This window comes from Mirounga angustirostris, unplaced genomic scaffold (assembly GCF_029215605.1).
Source record: "Mirounga angustirostris isolate CCGP_5_RB_7025 unplaced genomic scaffold, mMirAng1.0.hap1 SCAF_2, whole genome shotgun sequence".
NCBI classification, from domain to species: Eukaryota; Metazoa; Chordata; class Mammalia; order Carnivora; family Phocidae; genus Mirounga; species Mirounga angustirostris.
The window spans coordinates 84,386,476-84,403,728 of NW_026991710.1; the positions used below are offsets into that span (position 1 = coordinate 84,386,476).

At 48.4% G+C, this 17,253-nt stretch overlaps 1 protein-coding gene across 7 annotated transcripts in view; it reads left to right on the plus strand.

The window, feature by feature from the left end:
- Positions 1-7,019, plus strand: part of NFKB1 (nuclear factor kappa B subunit 1) — a 114,353-nt gene extending 107,334 nt beyond the window's left edge. For all 7 annotated transcript variants that reach the window (XM_045880673.3, XM_045880671.3, XM_045880672.3 and 4 more), the window contains 5 exons: positions 892-1,016; positions 2,420-2,486; positions 2,812-2,984; positions 3,721-3,901; positions 6,167-7,019. In XM_045880673.3, coding sequence (XP_045736629.1) covers positions 892-1,016; positions 2,420-2,486; positions 2,812-2,984; positions 3,721-3,901; positions 6,167-6,324 — 704 coding nt within the window. In that variant the 3' untranslated portion in view covers positions 6,325-7,019. The remainder of the gene's footprint in view (positions 1-891; positions 1,017-2,419; positions 2,487-2,811; positions 2,985-3,720; positions 3,902-6,166) is intronic.
- Positions 7,020-17,253: the final 10,234 nt, after the last annotated feature.

Consider the following 17,253-nt stretch of genomic DNA (forward strand, 5'->3'; position numbering starts at 1 on the left):
ATGGTCAGATGGCACTCACTGCCTTCTAGATCAGGCCCGGGCTGGAAGGCTGAAATAAGAAACAGCATGAAGATCCTTCTCTGACTCTCATTAGGCCCTCTCCTGTTATTGAAGTTGGCACAAAGCAAATGATCTCCCAGCAAGATAAAAACAAGTTCTTCCCAGAAGGGTGTACCGAACTGACTACTGTTTGTTAGACATTAGACTAAACACTCTCATAAAAATAGTCTCTAAGCCTCTAAGAGGTAACTAGCGCTAATCTCTGAGTTACTTTTGGTGCACATTAAGAAACAGACTACATTTTTCCAAGATCAGCCCTAAAATTTTCAATTACTATACATTGTAGGAGAAGGTTTTTGCAGTGTTTGTCTGTTTAAGAATCGAGACCCCGGCAGTGCTGTACCCAGGAATAAAAGTGAGCCTGTTGTCCCTATACAGCAAAGTTTGCTCTTTTGAGCAAGTGGGAGAACAGCCTGAGACATGTGCAGTGGTGGGCACGAACTTGAACATTAAATTAGGTCCTGAATCCTAAGGGTGCAGCCCAGACCCTGTAAATTGCTGCCGTTACTCCTCAGCTTAAAGGTGTATCATTTGGTTGAAACCTGTCCTAGAGAGTTAAATGTGAGGGTCAGGGTACTTCTAAGTCTTTTGTCTTTGAAAATGTCCTTGGCTATATAGAGTATCATAAGACATCTTTACAGTCAAAATAAATTAGAATTTAAAAGAAGTTTTCTCAATATTTCAGTGGAAGCATGTTTTATGTAATAAAAATTATCCAGGTAATTGCCTTGAGTAGTTGTTATGCTTTGCCTTTGGAAATCTGACCTCTGCAGGCATTTCAGAGTCGACAGGATCGTGGTTTACCTAATGCTGTGTAACTTGACTTAACAGGTGCAGATCCCCTGGTGGAGAACTTTGAGCCTCTCTATGACCTGGATGACTCTTGGGAAAAAGATGGAGAGGATGAAGGAGTCGTGCCTGGAACCACACCTCTAGATATGGCCACCAACTGGCAGGTGCGTGTGGCTCCAGTCTGTTTGATGGCAGCTCCGGAGGGAGCTAATGATTCAGGAATATAAGAACAGATGGTCTTCTTGGGTTTTTACTCCCCAAAGCACAAGCCTTTTATTTTTAAGAAAGTCTGCTTATCAAGAGACATACTTATCTTGAAAAGCCTATCCATGAAAGATCTAGGTCAGCGGAGTTATGATTATGAAAGTGTATGCCTAATCAGATCACAGTTAAGTTGTGAGAGAGGGTTCCATAAGAGAAAACACAAAATTCACAGAAGAGTTTCCCGTTCTGAGCTCACACCAGAATGGTCCCCGTCTCCATTTCGGAAGCTAGGAGAAATGTTACAATTTGCTTAGAACTTTGCTAAGTGATTTCTTTACATAAAAAGAACTCAGGGATTCTTCTGAGGATTTTAATAACTATAAACATAGTAAATAGACAAACTCTTCCTCCAAACTCCAGTGACCTGAGATCTGAAGGTGAAAAGCAGTGAGTAGGTCTTCATGGCCCAGGGAGAAGAGCCAGAGGGAGGACACGGGTAGCAGAGGGATCTCCAACACAATAAAATCGACTTTCTTAGGGCCAAGTGCTGCTCCACATCCAAAAACTGCTTGTTTGCCCCTTGGAGGTCCGTGGTGTTGAGCTGAGTGACCCTGGCAGAGACCACATGGTTCCCCTTTAATGCTGAGCACCTGGCTTTCCCAGAAGCCTCACCACAGAACACACAAAGATAACCCACTTCAGTGACCCCATGTCGTCCTCACCTAAGTCAGCAAGCACGGAGTGACTGCAGGGCACACAGAAAGGTCTCCATAGCTACGGAACTGTGTTTTTCCTTTTAACCTAAGACTTTTTAGTTTAAAATGTAGCTGGCGCTGGAAAGAGAACATCAAGCCTTGTGAGCATTACTATACCTCAGTTTGAGCAAGTTTATGGAATTCGTTCTCAGAAGGCTTTTCCTAGGGGGGAGGGGGCAGTAAGGAGGCATGGCTGGCTTCAGCGTAAGCTCTGCGTAAGCTCAGTCCTCATCAGGGCCCTCAGGGACACATCACTTACTGATGACTCTCCAACCAACACATGGCCAATTATGGGGGCCTGGACTGTCTTTGTCCTTCAGAGGGACCGTGGCACCGGCTCTCTGCAAGGTTGGCTTGGGTCTTCCTACCCACCTCAGAAGCCCCTGTAGAGCCCCGCCTCCTGGCCCCAGAGCCCCCAGGGCTTTTCTTTGCCCAAAGGGCATTGTCATGACTTTGTGGGTCATGGGACTAACTCCTTCCCATTCCTCCATCTTTGGGGTACTAGGCCCTCCTCAGGAGGACACAGTGAGTTCTTCATTACAAAGAAACTGACTCCTGTCCTGGTCCCTTTAATGTATAATGTTTCTCCACGGTTTTCTCCCCAACAGGTGTTTGATATATTAAATGGGAAACCATATGAGCCAGAGTTTACATCTGATGATTTACTTGCACAAGGTGAGCTCTTAACCAGTGTTCCCTCCACACGGTCATGTAAAGGGCTGAGGGAGAAGCAGCATTATCCAGGCCATACTGTGAAAGGCTCGGTGGCTTATTCCAGCATCGAAAGATCCTGGACGTATGCAAAGGAGACCGTCCAGTTGTAATCTGCTAAAGCACGCATACTGCTGTTACTCAGCAGGGCTGCTGCCGACTCCAAGTAACGCAGCTTCAGTGCTCCCACTGGGAGCCGGGGGCCCGAGGGCAGCAGCGTGGCCGTGCTCAGTCCCTGCCGATGTCTCCGGTTGCTTGGGACAGCTGTGCTTCTTCTTCGTTCCTTCAGGAGACATGAAACAGCTGACTGAGGATGCAAAGCTGCAGCTCTACAAGTTGCTAGAAATCCCTGATCCAGACAAGAACTGGGCAACTCTGGCACAGAAACTAGGTCTGGGGATACTAAATAATGCCTTCCGGCTGAGTCCTGCTCCTTCTAAAACTCTTATGGACAACTACGAGGTAACCCATCACCTCACATTTGTACTTGACTCCCGTCTGTTAACATCGCTGACCTGGGCATGGTCCCCCCCTCCCCGACCCTTAACTCTGAGGAGGAAAATCAGTCATTACCCCTGTCTTGGGAGGGGTACTTCCCTGCCTTCGGAAGAAGGCAGTTTTCAGATACCCTAAGGTGTTCCCTATTTTCAAATACTTTGGGATTTCCTGCAGAAATCCTAGGTAGAGGGTCAGGGTTGTCGCCAAACTCTGACCCCCACCCCCCAACCAACCTGATAGACTGTGATCCACATGCGTTATCTTCCCGTCCCCAAGAGCGTGCCTCGATCCCGTGTCAGGGCACGGAGTCAGCTTTCTGTGAGGTGCAATCATTGTCTGCTGAAGATGCCCTCGTTCGCTCTGGTTTCTCGGTGGTTTTCAGAGCTTCCGCCTAAAACAGGGATACTGCATGACCTTGTCGGCAGGTAGGGTTTCACTGCCTCAGCCCCTCTCCCCCTTGCTGCCTTCTGTGCTTACGGAAGCCTCTTGTCTGATTTCCTGAGCGGTCTCGGAGCTGACACAGGAAGCTCGACGCGAAGGCCGCGCAAAGGCCACGCGGCTCGGCAGCCGGCTTCGCTGTGAGCCCTCGCAGCCCAGGCACTTGCGGGGGCGGAGTGGGGCGTGCGTCGTGGCCCCAGGCCGCCTGCTGGCTCCGGGCTCGGGAACACCTCGGTCACACAGCTTCCTGTCTCTCGCGCAGGTCTCCGGGGGTACCGTAAGAGAGCTGGTGGAGGCCCTGAGACAGATGGGCTACACCGAAGCCATTGAAGTGATCCAGGCGGCCTTCTGCGCCCCGGGAACCGCGGCCCCCGGCCCCGGGAAGGTGGCGCCTCAGACCCTCTCGCTGCCCCTCTCACCTGCCTCCACGAGGTCGCCAGTAGGTAAGGGAAGAACAGAACCAGCCCCTGAGGTAACCTCCTGCTCCCCAGGCTGTGTCTCGGCGTCTTGGGCTGTGGCTGTCCTCCCCACCATCATCCCCTGTCCCGTGTGCCTGTCACCCCTGCAGCTCACAGGTGCTCCCCTCTGCGCCTCTCCTGACGCTGCCGGTCAGGTGGGCTACTCTCCCCAGGAGCAGTCACATTGACCGGGGAGTCACTTGGATTCGTACTAAATACTAAAAACAACATGATGTGGCTGCTTAAGGCTAATAGTGTTTCTCTCACTTTTTAAATGTAAAAGAGAAAGAAACTCACAGAGCAAGGCGTAGAGAGCCAGGACTGGCCCCAGACTGGGGATGACACCGCAGTTCCCACCACAGCGCCCTCAGCTCCTCACCTCAGCCCAGAAGTGGCTTCACCTTCTCCCGGCGCCTCCTCCAGGCCCCCAGCACTGAGCCTCTGTCACCCACCCGAAACACACCACAGAACAGCACTCCCAACAGCCCAGTAACCCTTTGTTTCCCACCAAATGTGTTCTCACACTCTCTCAACAACCACTCGGCGCTTTGTCTGGACCATCCCTCTCTCAGTCCCCACCGAGGACACAGCAGCAACTCGAATTCCCTCGTCCTTGACAGACCAACAGTTGGCCTTGTCGGGCAGAAGCTCTGCCATCCTCCAGGAGGTTAAGACAAAAATCCGAGCCTCGCCCATGGACACTTGCTGCTCGCAGTCAAAACGCACACAGCCCCCAGTCCTTCCTCTGGGACCACCTCTCTTGTCCATCCACGCTTCATTTCTTGCCTCAGTTCCTGCAGCAGCTCCTGGTCTGCCCCCCTCCCTTCAGTCCACTCTTGACACAACAGGAGTAAGAGTCTTTTTAAAAAGGAGTGCTATGCCTATAGCTGTTGTGTGCCTCCCAGTTCACCTGTCCGCTCACCAGAGCTTTATTGAATTCCTCCCGTGTGCCTAGCACTGTCTGAGGCTCTGAAGATGGAGCAGTAAGTAATAAAGGCAATGTTCCTTTATCCATTCTCTCTAGCAAATCCCTTTCATATGCCTTTCCTCCCTCCCCACTTCCCTGTACCCCCCGTCCCCCAAACCTCCGCTCATAAGTCTGATCCCATCTTAGGACCCGACCTTCCCTTCCCCTTCCCTGCAAAGATCCTCACCTCGTGGCTCCTTCTTGCCCTTCAGTTTCAGCCCAAGTGTCACCTCGTCAGGGGCCTTTCTAGGAGAGTAAGGACAGATGTTGCACACTTGGAAGGAGTAATGTGTCCACTAGCAAAACAACCCTCATCTCCTATCTCGTGACCTGATGCTCCTTCCACACAAAAAATAGGAAAATACTTATATCTTTAACATTTGATTTGATCTCTGACTTGTAGTTATTTTTAAAATTCCTCCTACACATAATAGAAACCCAGTAAAGATTGGGTGACTGAATCAAATCAATCAATAAAGCAACCAAAATAGTAACAAGACAGTAGTGTGTCACTGCCATTAAGGTCTTTATATTTTAATATTGGAACTGAATATACAAGAAGATAGCATTTTGATTTGTGTATATCAGACTTTGTTTCTTTGATCACTTTCTATAGGAAATAATTCAACATTGTTCAGATCTCTGAAGACACTTGTCAACAAGGAGAATGTGACCTAATTGTTCATCACAGACTCCTTTTCATCATAATCACCTTATCTTTTTTTCTGCTACCGGAAGGTTTTTGAGGCAATGTGTAGCATTTACTAGCACGTGAGGCCCAGAGAGATACCTCATTTTTAGTTCCTACTTCAGTCACGCATTTATTTTGCCTGGGTTCAGCAATTTCCCCAGCTGGAAGATAGGTAATACAGTGGTTGGAAAAATACACCTGATTTCTAAGAAAAAAAAAAGGCCCACCATGAGTTAAGAGAAATCAGAAAGGATTCTGATAAACGTGATGGTAAGAAAGAGATTTGAAAACATTTGCCTAATTTTGATGTCTTCCTGGTTTTTCTGTTGCTCGGGGCTCTGCCTCCCGCGGCCGACCGCGAGCACAGTAACGACATAGTGACAGGCCAGTGGCACGGTGGGGGATGGGGTGGGGGGGTTGGGGGTTGGGGCCTGGGGCCTGGGCCTGGGCCTGTGGAAGCTGACAGGCAGAGCTGCTGCCAGAGAGCCTCTTAGGGCCAGACTCAGCCTCGCCGGAATAGAAGGTGTACGAGAGCCACGGCTCTGCCTTTTCCCCCAGCTGTGCCCCAGTGAGTCTGTGCTTCTTCCCCCAGACGAGGCCCGAGACGACAGCATCTGCGACAGCGGCGTGGAGACATCCTTCCGCAAACTCAGCTTTACAGAGTCTCTGACCAGCGGCAGCTCCTTGCTGACTCTTAGCAAAGTGCCCCACGAGTACGGGCAGGAAGGACCCATAGAGGGCAAAATCTAGCCTGCCGGCCCTTTCCCTCACGCCGTGTAAACCAAAGCTCTGAAATTCCACCACTGTCCAAAAGAAGGAAGGCGAAGTGCATCTGCAGGAGCTCAGAGGAAAACCAGCCTGCCTGAATCTCTCGGAATTTCATTCAAGGCCCTTCGAAGTCGGCTTCCTTTCTCAGTTCTCACGGGAATATTACTAGTCCGGTCCACGAACACATGGTCCCAAGTGGTCACCGGCTGGCCCGCCGCCTCGCCGTGGGCGAGTTCGCTTAATGAGCTTTCCCAGCTGCTTCCCGTTGTCACTGCTGCTGCGCGCCCCCCCCACCCCCCGCGCTCCCACTGGCATTAAAAGGCGGCCCAGTCCCCACCTGGTCTTCTCTCTGGCCGTCCACAGCACTATCGTGCATTCAGATTAAGGATTATGAAAAGGGATATTTTTAAAATGAAAGTGACGTGGTGTATAATAAAAAAAAAGGCTTGACTGCTTTTTCTAATGTGGTTATGTGATTTGAAAAAAGAACATGTAATGTCAGTATGTAAACATGGTTACAATCAGTGCTGAAAATGGTCTTTTCCCCCCTTTTCTGCATTTTGCTATTGTAAATATGTTTTTTAGATCAAATACTTTAAAGGAAAAGATGTTGGATTTATAAATGCTATTTTTTATTTTACTTTTATAATAAAAGGAAAAGCAAATTGATGATCTCATTTTGTTTGATCTCCAGAAATACTTTTCTAAGATGATTCCTTGTAATCATGGGATCATTCCACAGCCCGTTATCACATTCACATTCCCCTTTAGAGCCCGGTTTTTGACCCAGAAATGAACCAAAAAAAAAAAAAAAAAGATCAGAAGAGCAGTGTTTTAAGCTGAGATGAAAGCTTTGGGTTTGTCGAATCGTCGCTTGGCTCATTTCATTCAGTACCGCCTCACCTCCCGCCGCCTCATTGGACAGCGGTCCTCCGCACACCTCAGGGTGCTCTCAGGGCCCCTGCGAAGCATCAGGTCCTGCAGTCTCAGCACATGGGTGCTGTGATGAACACTGTGATATGCAACCAAGAACCCTCTTTAACGAAGGCCGTGTGGACCCAGCCGCCAGGAGCACAGTTGGCTAAAGTCCTCTCTATCTGTCAGTTCCTTCGGGGATTGCCTCAGCCACAGAGAGCTGCCCCACCAGCTCACGCTCATGTCCCTGATGGCCCCAAGTAACACCAATGGATGTGGGGTACAAAGGCTCCCTGGCATGGGACGATGGTGAAGAGCTGTCTGTGCCCCCGAGCCCCCTCACTGGCTGAGCTGCTGTTTGGGTCTGCGTCACAGCTCCGGTCTTCCCTCTGCCCAGGACGGCTTCCTCCCCTACCCTGCTGCAGGCGTGGGTCGCAGGGCACCCCGGCTCCATCCCAGAGCCGGCTTCCACGGAGTCCGACCTGCACAGGGGCTGGGAGCTAATGATGGCCACTTTTGCACAACATATGAAGTCATGCAATCTTGAAAATAACCCAGTCAGGTATAGAGAATTATCCCCAATGTACAGAGAAGGAAATTGAGCCCCAGAAGTTCAAGTAGGCTGTGGCTAAGCTGCTTCTGAATCTATATCCAGGTCTGTCGAGTTCCAGAGCTCATGGGCCAGAGAATTATCTTGGTGAGGATAAAAAGATAGGTTAAAATAATTGAGTCCGGAAGTAGACCCCAAAATATATAGAAATTCAGTATATAATAAATTTCAAATCAATGAGGAAAAGATGTTTAATCAATAAGTAGATGTTCCATCTGGTTAATCACTGGGAAGAAGTCAATCTGAACTCCTACTTCCCTTCTTTCATCAAAATAATTTCCAAATATATCAAAAATGAGGCCATAAAAATGCTAGAAATGCTAGAAATCATGTATGAATCATCTTGAAATAGAGGAGGCCTTTTTAAGTAAGACTTTGTCCTCTGGAGGTAAACAGTTTGGGTTCTTCATTTCACAGTGTACCTCAAAGAAATGAAATATTTTTCTTTTTTTTTTTAAAGATTTTATTTATTTATTTGAGAGAGAGAGAGAATGAGAGACAGAGAGCATGAGAGGGAGGAGGGTCAGAGGGAGAAGCAGACTCCCTGCCGAGCAGGGAGCCTGATGCGGGACTCGATCCAGGGACTCCAGGATCATGACCTGAGCCGAAGGCAGTCGCTTAACCAACTGAGCCACCCAGGCGCCCCGAAATATTTTTCTTTAAACTCTACTTCTATGTTTAATTACATTGCCATTTCTCCACATGCTCCAATCCGTTCTTCAGTTTTTGAAAGTTGTATCTTTAACGTTTTTATTTTTTTTAAGATTTCATTTATTTATCCATGAGAGACAGAGAGAGAGGCAGAGGCAGACGCAGAGGGAGAAGCAGGCTCTCCAAGGAGCAGGGAGCCCAGTGCGGGACTCGATCCCAGGACCCTGGGATCATGACCTGAGCTGAAGGCAGATGCTTAACCATCTGAGCCCCCCAGGCACCCCAAAAGTTGTATCTTTAAAAAAAATACTCTCCTTAATTTTCCAGCAACAAGCCCATGCCACTGTTCCTCCACCCGTTGCTCTCTGTGGCAGATGGTCCTTTTCCAGCTGCCCAACACCGGGTCTCCTGTCTACGAGATGTGCTCCTCCCTCATCAATGTAGGCCTATGACGAGGATAGAAGTGATGGGCTTCCAAGGTTAGGTGGGAAAAAGCAATGCAGCTTCTGCCCAGGCCCCCTGGGTCACTCCCTCTTGGAACCCCGTTACCATGCTCCGGGGGAGCCGCGTGGATACATGGAGAAGCCGCGTGTAGGTGTTCGGCCAGCAGCTGAGGTCACAGACAATGCCAGCACCACCAGATGTGTGAGGGAGGGAAGCCTCGAGATGATTCTAGTAGCCGTTGGGTCACACCTGTCTAACCTTCAAGCTGCCTCAGCTGATGCCGTCCAAGTAGAGACAAGCTGTTCAGCTGAGACCTGCGCAAATGGCAGATTCACGAGTAAAATCATGGTTGATGGTTTAAGTCCTACGTGCGGAGAGTTACCATTCTCCAGGTCTCTAACCTGACAGTTCCCATACCAGAAAGCCACTTTAAAGAGAAGCTGACTCCAGGAGGAACTACTAAGCAACCCCTGCCGAGACTAAAAATAACATTCCCCTTCTTCAGTAAGAAGCCCTGTTTCTCTTCTGTTCCAGAAACTTCCTCTTTCTCTCCTCCCAGAACTCAGTGTGGCCTGAGTCTGCACGGTGCTGGAGCAAAAAAGCTATCGATGCGGTCTGTGCCTCCGAGGAAGTAGTGTCTTTCATACTGTGCCAGCAGATGGGGATAAAGACCAGGAGGAATGCAGGAGATCGGGTGGAAAGCTACAATGGGCCGGAAATAAACCTTCCCAGAAAGCCAGTCTCTCAGCAGGAAGCCATTTAAAAATAGTTTTCTCAGAACTTTGTCATCTTTACTGTGCAGGCATCACCTTGACTTCAGCAGGATGGGTAGTCTCTGTCGGCAGAGGGAGGCCCTCTCCACCCACCTGAGTCCCCTGCAGTAGTCCGACGGGCCATGGATGGTCCTAGTCACCGCTGGACTGCAGCCTCACAAACCAGACCCTCTGCACCTTCGCCAGAGAAAGGAAAGGAAGGAGCCAGGCAAATTTACGTGGAGTTCCCTTTGCATTGATGATTTCTACCTTCTACATGATAGTTGTCAGGACATCCCTATGAGGTACATATTTAACTCCAATTTCACAGCGAGGAAACAGATAATCTGAATATTAATTCAACTCAGATTTAAATCCAGGTCTATCAGATCCCATACGTTACTCTTTAACCATGTCTGAAGACCTTTGAAGGAAAGAGGTTGTATTTAAAAGAGAAAGAAAAAAATCCATACAATTCTGTATGAGGATGATGGAGTTAAAATGTACCCCAACCAAAATACAAAATGAACCCAGAATATCACTGAAGGGATATGTTGCTTAAATGTTAACCTCACTTGATTTTCCTTCTAAAACCAGGCTAAGATGCTTAAGTATGAATTATTCATGGGCTGGAGGTCACTAGGGGCATCTCTTTCTCCTTACTGGGCTTTCAGGGGGAATTTTCTTTCTGATTTGTGCTTCCCCAGGTAATGGGCTTGGGGAGGCACAGGAGTCAAGAGATGGTGAAACCAGAATGCTGTCTATTTTGGGGTGCCTGGCTGGCTTAGTCGGTAGAGCATGTGACTCTTGATAACAGGGCTGTGAGTTCGATCGAGCCCCATGTTGGACATAGAGATTACTTTTTTAAAAATGCTGCTTATTTTCTTAAGCATCACAGAACTTAGAGCTGGGCAGTATCTTAAAGATCACCCAAGTAAATCATCCAAGTTGTCATCTTTTTTTAAACACCTATGATAGGAAACATCTCGTCTCTATAATCCTCATTATAGCCTGCTGCTTCATTTAAACACCAATCCCAGAGACTATAAATTCTTGTCCATTGGTTGGGGGAGGCGCAAAAGAGGGGCTTGAAATTAAATGGATTCTCTCATTCTCCATTATTTTTTTTTTTAAGAGTTTATTTATTTATTTGACAGAGAAAGAGACAGCGAGAGAGGGAACACAAGCAGGGGCAGTTGGAGAGGGAGAAGCAGGCTTCCAGCCAAGCAGGGAGCCCGATGCGGGGCTCCATCCCAGGACCCTGGGATGATGACCTGAGCTGAAGGCAGACGTTCAATGACTGAGCCACCCAGGCGCCTTCTCATTCTCCATTATTGTGGATTCCATTATGTCTACAATGGCCTGCTTCCATTACCCTGGACAAAAGACGAGTTCTACACATTGTTCAAGCTTCTTAGAATGAGAGGGAGGAAGGGGCTGAAATATCATTTTTTCACTTCCATCAACTAGCTTTTCCATCTTGATCTCTTTCCAAAATAATCATTTCATTGAAATATCACAACAATCCTCCAGGAGTGAAGATACGTATTCAGTGAAGATTTTTTTGAGCATCCGTTGCGTGCCAGGTGCTACAATAAGTGGTCATCATTCACTAACTCGTATTACTTCTTTGAAAACCTTGTGAAGAAAAATTTGTCCCTATTTTACAGATGAGTAAACTAAGGCACACATAAAGCATTTAACCGCAGGATCTCCTGATGGCAGTAAAGTGGTTTCATAAGCCACACTTGCAGCAGGGACGGGGTGGGTGGGTGGGGTATGTCTCTTCCACTTAGTCATGAAAGGATCCTGGCTGACAGTCACTCTTCCTCCCACCGTGGCTCCCAGGGTTCCAGTCAGCTGAAAGAGGAAAGGAGCATGGAGGAGTACATGTGGGAGTTTTGAACGGGTCACTTCCTCTTACATTGCACTGGAGAAAAACTTCAGTCCCATGGCCATGGGACTAAAAACAGGGAGGCAATAGGGGTGATTAACTTTTGTTCCCAATATTAGGAGGGGGGTTGATTTTGGTGAACAGATCCCAGGCTCTGGCACGGATCAAAATTCTATACCTAACTGTAGGAGGAGCTTGAACCTGAAGGTTCTTTCTAATTCTAACTTGTATGCAAACATTCCCTCACTCTGAGAGTCCCCTGCAGTCATGGTAAGTGGCTATAACAAAAGCAAAACCATGTCCCAGGATTAAGAATGAAAGATGCACTGTAAGGACAGTCACCGTTCTTCTTCAGGAAATCCTCAGAAATATAATCAAGGCTATTAGACCAGGTAGGATGGGGGAGAATTACAACAAGGGCTTATTGCCCTAGCACTGACTCAAGGAGGACTCCTGCTCTCCAGCCCCTGTCTGTAATTCCTTAAATGCCACACAGTACACCTTGGGTTTATTGATGCTAAAGATTAAGAGTCTTCAAGAGTCCATGTCCCTTGGGATCCCACCCAAAGGAGAAGGGCAAGCAAGTGGTCTTCCTTGTGATCTGCAGAGAACTGGCAGGACCTTGATTCCCATTTCGCGGATGAATGGGAAAGGAGCAGAAATGGGTTCTTAGGGAAATAATATTCCCTCCAGGCCAGAAGAATAGCAAGTGAAACAGAATTCTAGAAACCCCTTCTGGGATTCCTAATTCTTAGGACTCAGGAAGCAGGGTTGGTGCTGAAGATGGTCAGATGAAACCTCCGGGCACATGAAGGGAGTGCGTAGGATCAGGGGAGGTTCTGAGTTCATGCTGGATACTAGACAACCAGGTTGCTAGGACTATTCTCTGGCAATAAGAGATTTTTTTTTTTTCCATTTCAAAATTGATGTGCCGTTGCCCTTCCCTTTCAGGCAAGAATTAACAACAAATTATTTTGTTTCAGAAATTCAAATGAGAAACTTCTAGTTATGGATTTTTTTTTTTTTCTTTTACAGGACACCTTTTTATCACTTTGTTCAAATGTAAAGGTTCCCTTTTGCTTTTGAAATAAATTTCCTTTTGTAGTTTTGGGGGAAACAATCCAAAAACAAAATCTTAAACTTTCACCTACACAACTTTTTCAAATGTTTATTCTCATAACAATCTGAGAAGGAAACAGGGAGGGGTTTTAATTCCCGCCTTTTTTCATAAAATGGCCAAGCCCCCGACGTCCCTGGAGGTTCCTGGTCTAGTGGAAACAGTGAGGGCTGGACTCGGCCTTCAGTGCGCACACTGCCCTCCTCGGCCTGGCGCTGCAGCCCATCCTAGAACGCGTGGCTGCTCCGAGGGGGAAGGTCACATGGGCAGGCCCGGGAGAGGGAAGAGAAGGCGGCCGAGTGCAGGCGCTGGAGGCTGGCAGAGGCGCGGGAAAGCAGCATGGGGCCAGCGGCGCACGCGGCAGCACGTGGCGCTGCGCCCCAGGCCCTGCGGACAGCGCCCCCCCCCGCCAGCCCCCCCCAGCAGCCACCAGGGGCCGCGGGATCACGCCGGCTGTCCTCCCTTCCGGCCCCTCTCGCCTCTTTGCTTTGGGGCTCAGGAGCGGCTTCTCAGCACTCTGCCCGGTTCTGCGTTTTCTTCCCCCTCCTGTTCCCCCAACAATTCAGCCGGGGCCCCCCAAGTTAATGTGGGATTCGCCCCACAGCTGAAGCGCAGCCTGGCCCAGAGAAGCCAGAGGGCCACAAATCATAACCCGGGGAAACCCCATGCAGCTGCCCCCCAAAGTCCCGGCCTGCGCCCCTCCTGCCACACCTGAGGCCACCTCCCCGGGGCTGGGACCTCCCCCTCCCCGCTGCAGGGGCCTCGGCCGCCCAGGATGTGTTCACCCGCTCCTGGACCCCAGCAGTCCCCAGTTGATCTGGGAAGGTCAAAGCCGCCCTTGGGCCCTCCTGACTTCCTACCTGGCCCAGAGCACCTCTTGAGTGATGGTCAACATATGCGCACTTACATGAGCCAGGAGTTCTGAAAGGCAGAGACTCCAGATTTAAAGCTTCAAGAAAGAATGTGTGGGCAGCGAGTCACCCACACGCCCACATGGCCGCCTCCTTAGCCGGGCTCTCTTCGTCACCAGCAGGTCCTGCCTTTCTTCAAATGACGCCTTAACTGGGGTTTCCGTCCCTTCCCACAGCTCCTGGTTACTGCGCCTTGCAAGAGCTCGTCTGACTTCTCCCTCATCCATCACCTCTTCTGGAGGCTTTGTGCCGTTTTCATGATCCGTCGTAATGAAATTAGGGTTAAAAATCATAATCCCTCCTCCCCCCTCCCTCGGCCTCCCCACCTCCCTGCCTCCTTCCATTTTTCCTCCCTCCCTCCCTTTTCTGTCTGCCTGTCGTCCTCCTCTTGCCCTTTCTCTTCTTCCTCTTTTCTTTTCTCTCTCTCCCTTTCTTTCTTTTTTCCTTTTTCTTCCTCCACCCTCCTTTCTCCCTCCATCCTCCACATCCCCCACCCACTTTCTCTTTCTTCTTCCTTTCTTTTTCTTTCTTTCTTTCTTTCTTTCTTTCTTTCTTTCTTTCTTTCTTTCTTTTTCTTTCTTTCTTTCTTTCTTTCTTTCTTCTTTCTTTCTTTCTTTCTTTCTTTCTTTCTTTCTTTCTTTCTTTCTTTCTTTCTTTCTTTCTTTCTTTCTTCTTTCTTTCTTTCTTTCTTTCCTTTTTCTTCTTTCTTTCCTTGAAGAAAGACTCATCCATTCCGGGACACTGGCCTCCAGCACTCTGAGGCAGGGAGGGGCTGGGGATGCGGGGAGACACCCTGCACGCTCTTCCCCAGAGTCTCCTCCGCACCTTCCTCAGGGGAAGCCTCCTAGAAACCAGCACCCTGGCCCCACCGGCCCCATTTCCTGTGCACAGGAGGCCTCTGCTGGAAGAAGCAGAATTTTGCACAATCATGCAGCAGCTGGTCTGCCTCTTGCTACTCAACTTTTTTTACTTCAACAAATTTGGAAAGAGGCTTACAAGAAAAGGGAATTAGAAACTTCTTGGGCTTTCTGCCTGAATGTTTTTCCTTCAATTCAGGTCACAGAATCCTGATGTTATTTTCCCTTAGCAGAGAGGACTTAAATTGTTTTTTCTTTTGGCAGGAAACATGTAAACTCCCCGAGGCTGATCACTCCAGCCAGGGCAACCTCGTAAGCCAGCATTTGCTACTTGCCCATCCTAGGCATTGTACATCCTGCCTTAGTTAATCCTCACAATCCTATGAGATCCTAATTACTATTAACCCCATCTTAAACATAAGGAAACAGAAGCGTGGAGCTTAAGTGGTTTGTCCAAGTTCAGTACGATCTAGAGCCAGATTTGCTTACTGGAGGTTCCATATCAAAGCGTGAGCCACTGCACTACGTGGGGACCTCATGTGTGTACACACTCCCCCCCCCCCCCCACACACACCGTTTGGATCTTTAACATGGGAAAATCTAGTTCATTGTATTTGCAAGTTCGATGAGCTAAAAAGCTTTTTGTTCAAGCACCAAAAACATCGATAGGGAAACACTCCAATCACCCAACTTGGGCTGGCTTCCCATGATAAAAGAGCAGGGTTCTTCCTTCACCCACCTGGGCAAGTCAGGCCTCCACCGCCTTCCTTACTAGAGACACCCAAGTGCAGGCAAGTGACGACCAGGAGGCCCTCGGCTGAGCAAAAACCTCGGCATCCACACCACCCTCTCCAAGGCCCAGCTGTGTCTGACCTCCAAGCCCATGCCTGCATCTGTTTGAATGCTTCTGATCACAGAGTAAGAATGCCTATGATTGAATTAAACAAATAGTGGCTTTCTTTTATCATTACAAGATGAGAGATAGATAGATCTAGATTTCACATGGAATGTTCCCTTGTTGGCAAGTAATTCAACCTTTCAAATCACTATTTGTGCCAACAAAATTATCTGCTGGCCAAATATGACCTGTGTCACTCGACCCACACTTTCTACAATTGTACCTTCGGGATGGCCAGGTAGAGTGATGAGCCTAAGGCTTTGGGAAAGAATCAAGGTCTTTAACTCTCCCTTTCCATGTGCCACTGCTGGCCCCTCCCTCCCAGCAGGGACCCTGGCCGATACCGTTCCCAGCCATCACCCAGTGCCTGAGCAAGTTCCTGTTCGGACCACCCGCCTATGCCTAGGCTTGCTTTGATGACTTAAAACAGAGGAAATGATAATTATAATAGCCAACATTTGTTGAATAGTTAATTGTGTGCTATCAATATCTAGGCATCATCTAATTTAGTCCTCACTAGTGTTATTATTACTCCAATTTTAAAAAGATTTTATTTATTTATTTATTTAGAGAGCATGCAAGCGGGGTTGTGGGGGGCAGAGGGAGGAGGAGAGAGAGAATCCCAAGTAGACTCCATGCTGAGTGGGGAGCCCAATGTAGGGCTTGGTCCCACGACCTCCAGATCACTACCAGATCTGAAACTAAGAGTTGGACACTTAACCAACAGAGACATCAAGGCGCCCCATATTACTCCCATTTTTAAAAAAAGATTTTGTTTATTTATTTGAGAGAGAGAAGGAGAGAGAGAGAGCACGAGCTAGGGGGAGGGGCAGAGGGAGAGGAAGAAGCAGACTCCCCAGTGAGCAGGGAGCCTGACGCGGGGCTCGATCTCAGGACCCTGGGATCATGACCTGAGCAGAAGGCAGACGCTTAACTGAGCCACCCAGACACCCCTCCCATTTTTAAAGATAAAGAAATTAAGGCACAGAAAGACTCAGTAACTTATATGCAATGTCAAACAGCCTACTAGTGGTGGGTCTGGAAGTCAAACGTAAGTACGTCTGATTTCAAAGCCCACACCCTTAACTGCTATATCAATTTGGATATTTTTGGTTGTAAAATAAGAATACCTGACTACAGCTGGATTACACAAATAGGGCCTTATTTTTCATAAGAAGACCAGAGTTAGATGACTGCCGGGTTAGCTCAGCAGCTCAACATCTCTGACATGCCCCGGTGTCAACAATGATTCCTCAAGCTCACAAAAAGGCTGTAGCAGCTCCAAGTATCAGATCCTCACACAGCAACTTCTCAACTTCACCAACAGCAGAGTTCCTCCTCAGGTCTCTTCCTTGTCAGGCAGGAAAACCTTCCCACTCCAAACCCCATATTAAGTGTCAACTTGTATTTCATTCCCCAGAAGTGGGTCACATGCCTCACCCTAGACCAATATTTGGCAAAGAACAGAATTAGTATAACAAATTACAATTCAGTCCGTGGGGCTGGACACAAAGTCACCTCTATTAGCAGAGGAGAGGTGGATATGGCTGTCGGGTGGCTGGCCCATAATGTCTGCCCCAACTATTGGGAATATGTGAATTGTCTCTCAGGATCCAGTAAATTTTACAATAGCCTAAGTAAGTAACAATAACAGAATAAGGGGGCGCCTTCGGCTCAGGTCATGATCCCAGGGTCCTGGGATCGAGCCCTGCATCGGGCTCCCTGCTCAGCAGGGAGTCTGCTTCTCCCTCTCCCTCTGCTCCTGCTCTCTCTCTCTCTCTCTCTCTCTCAGATAAATAAATAAAATCTTAAAAAAAAAAAAAACAGTAACAGAATAAGAACATAGGGATTGTTCTCACATG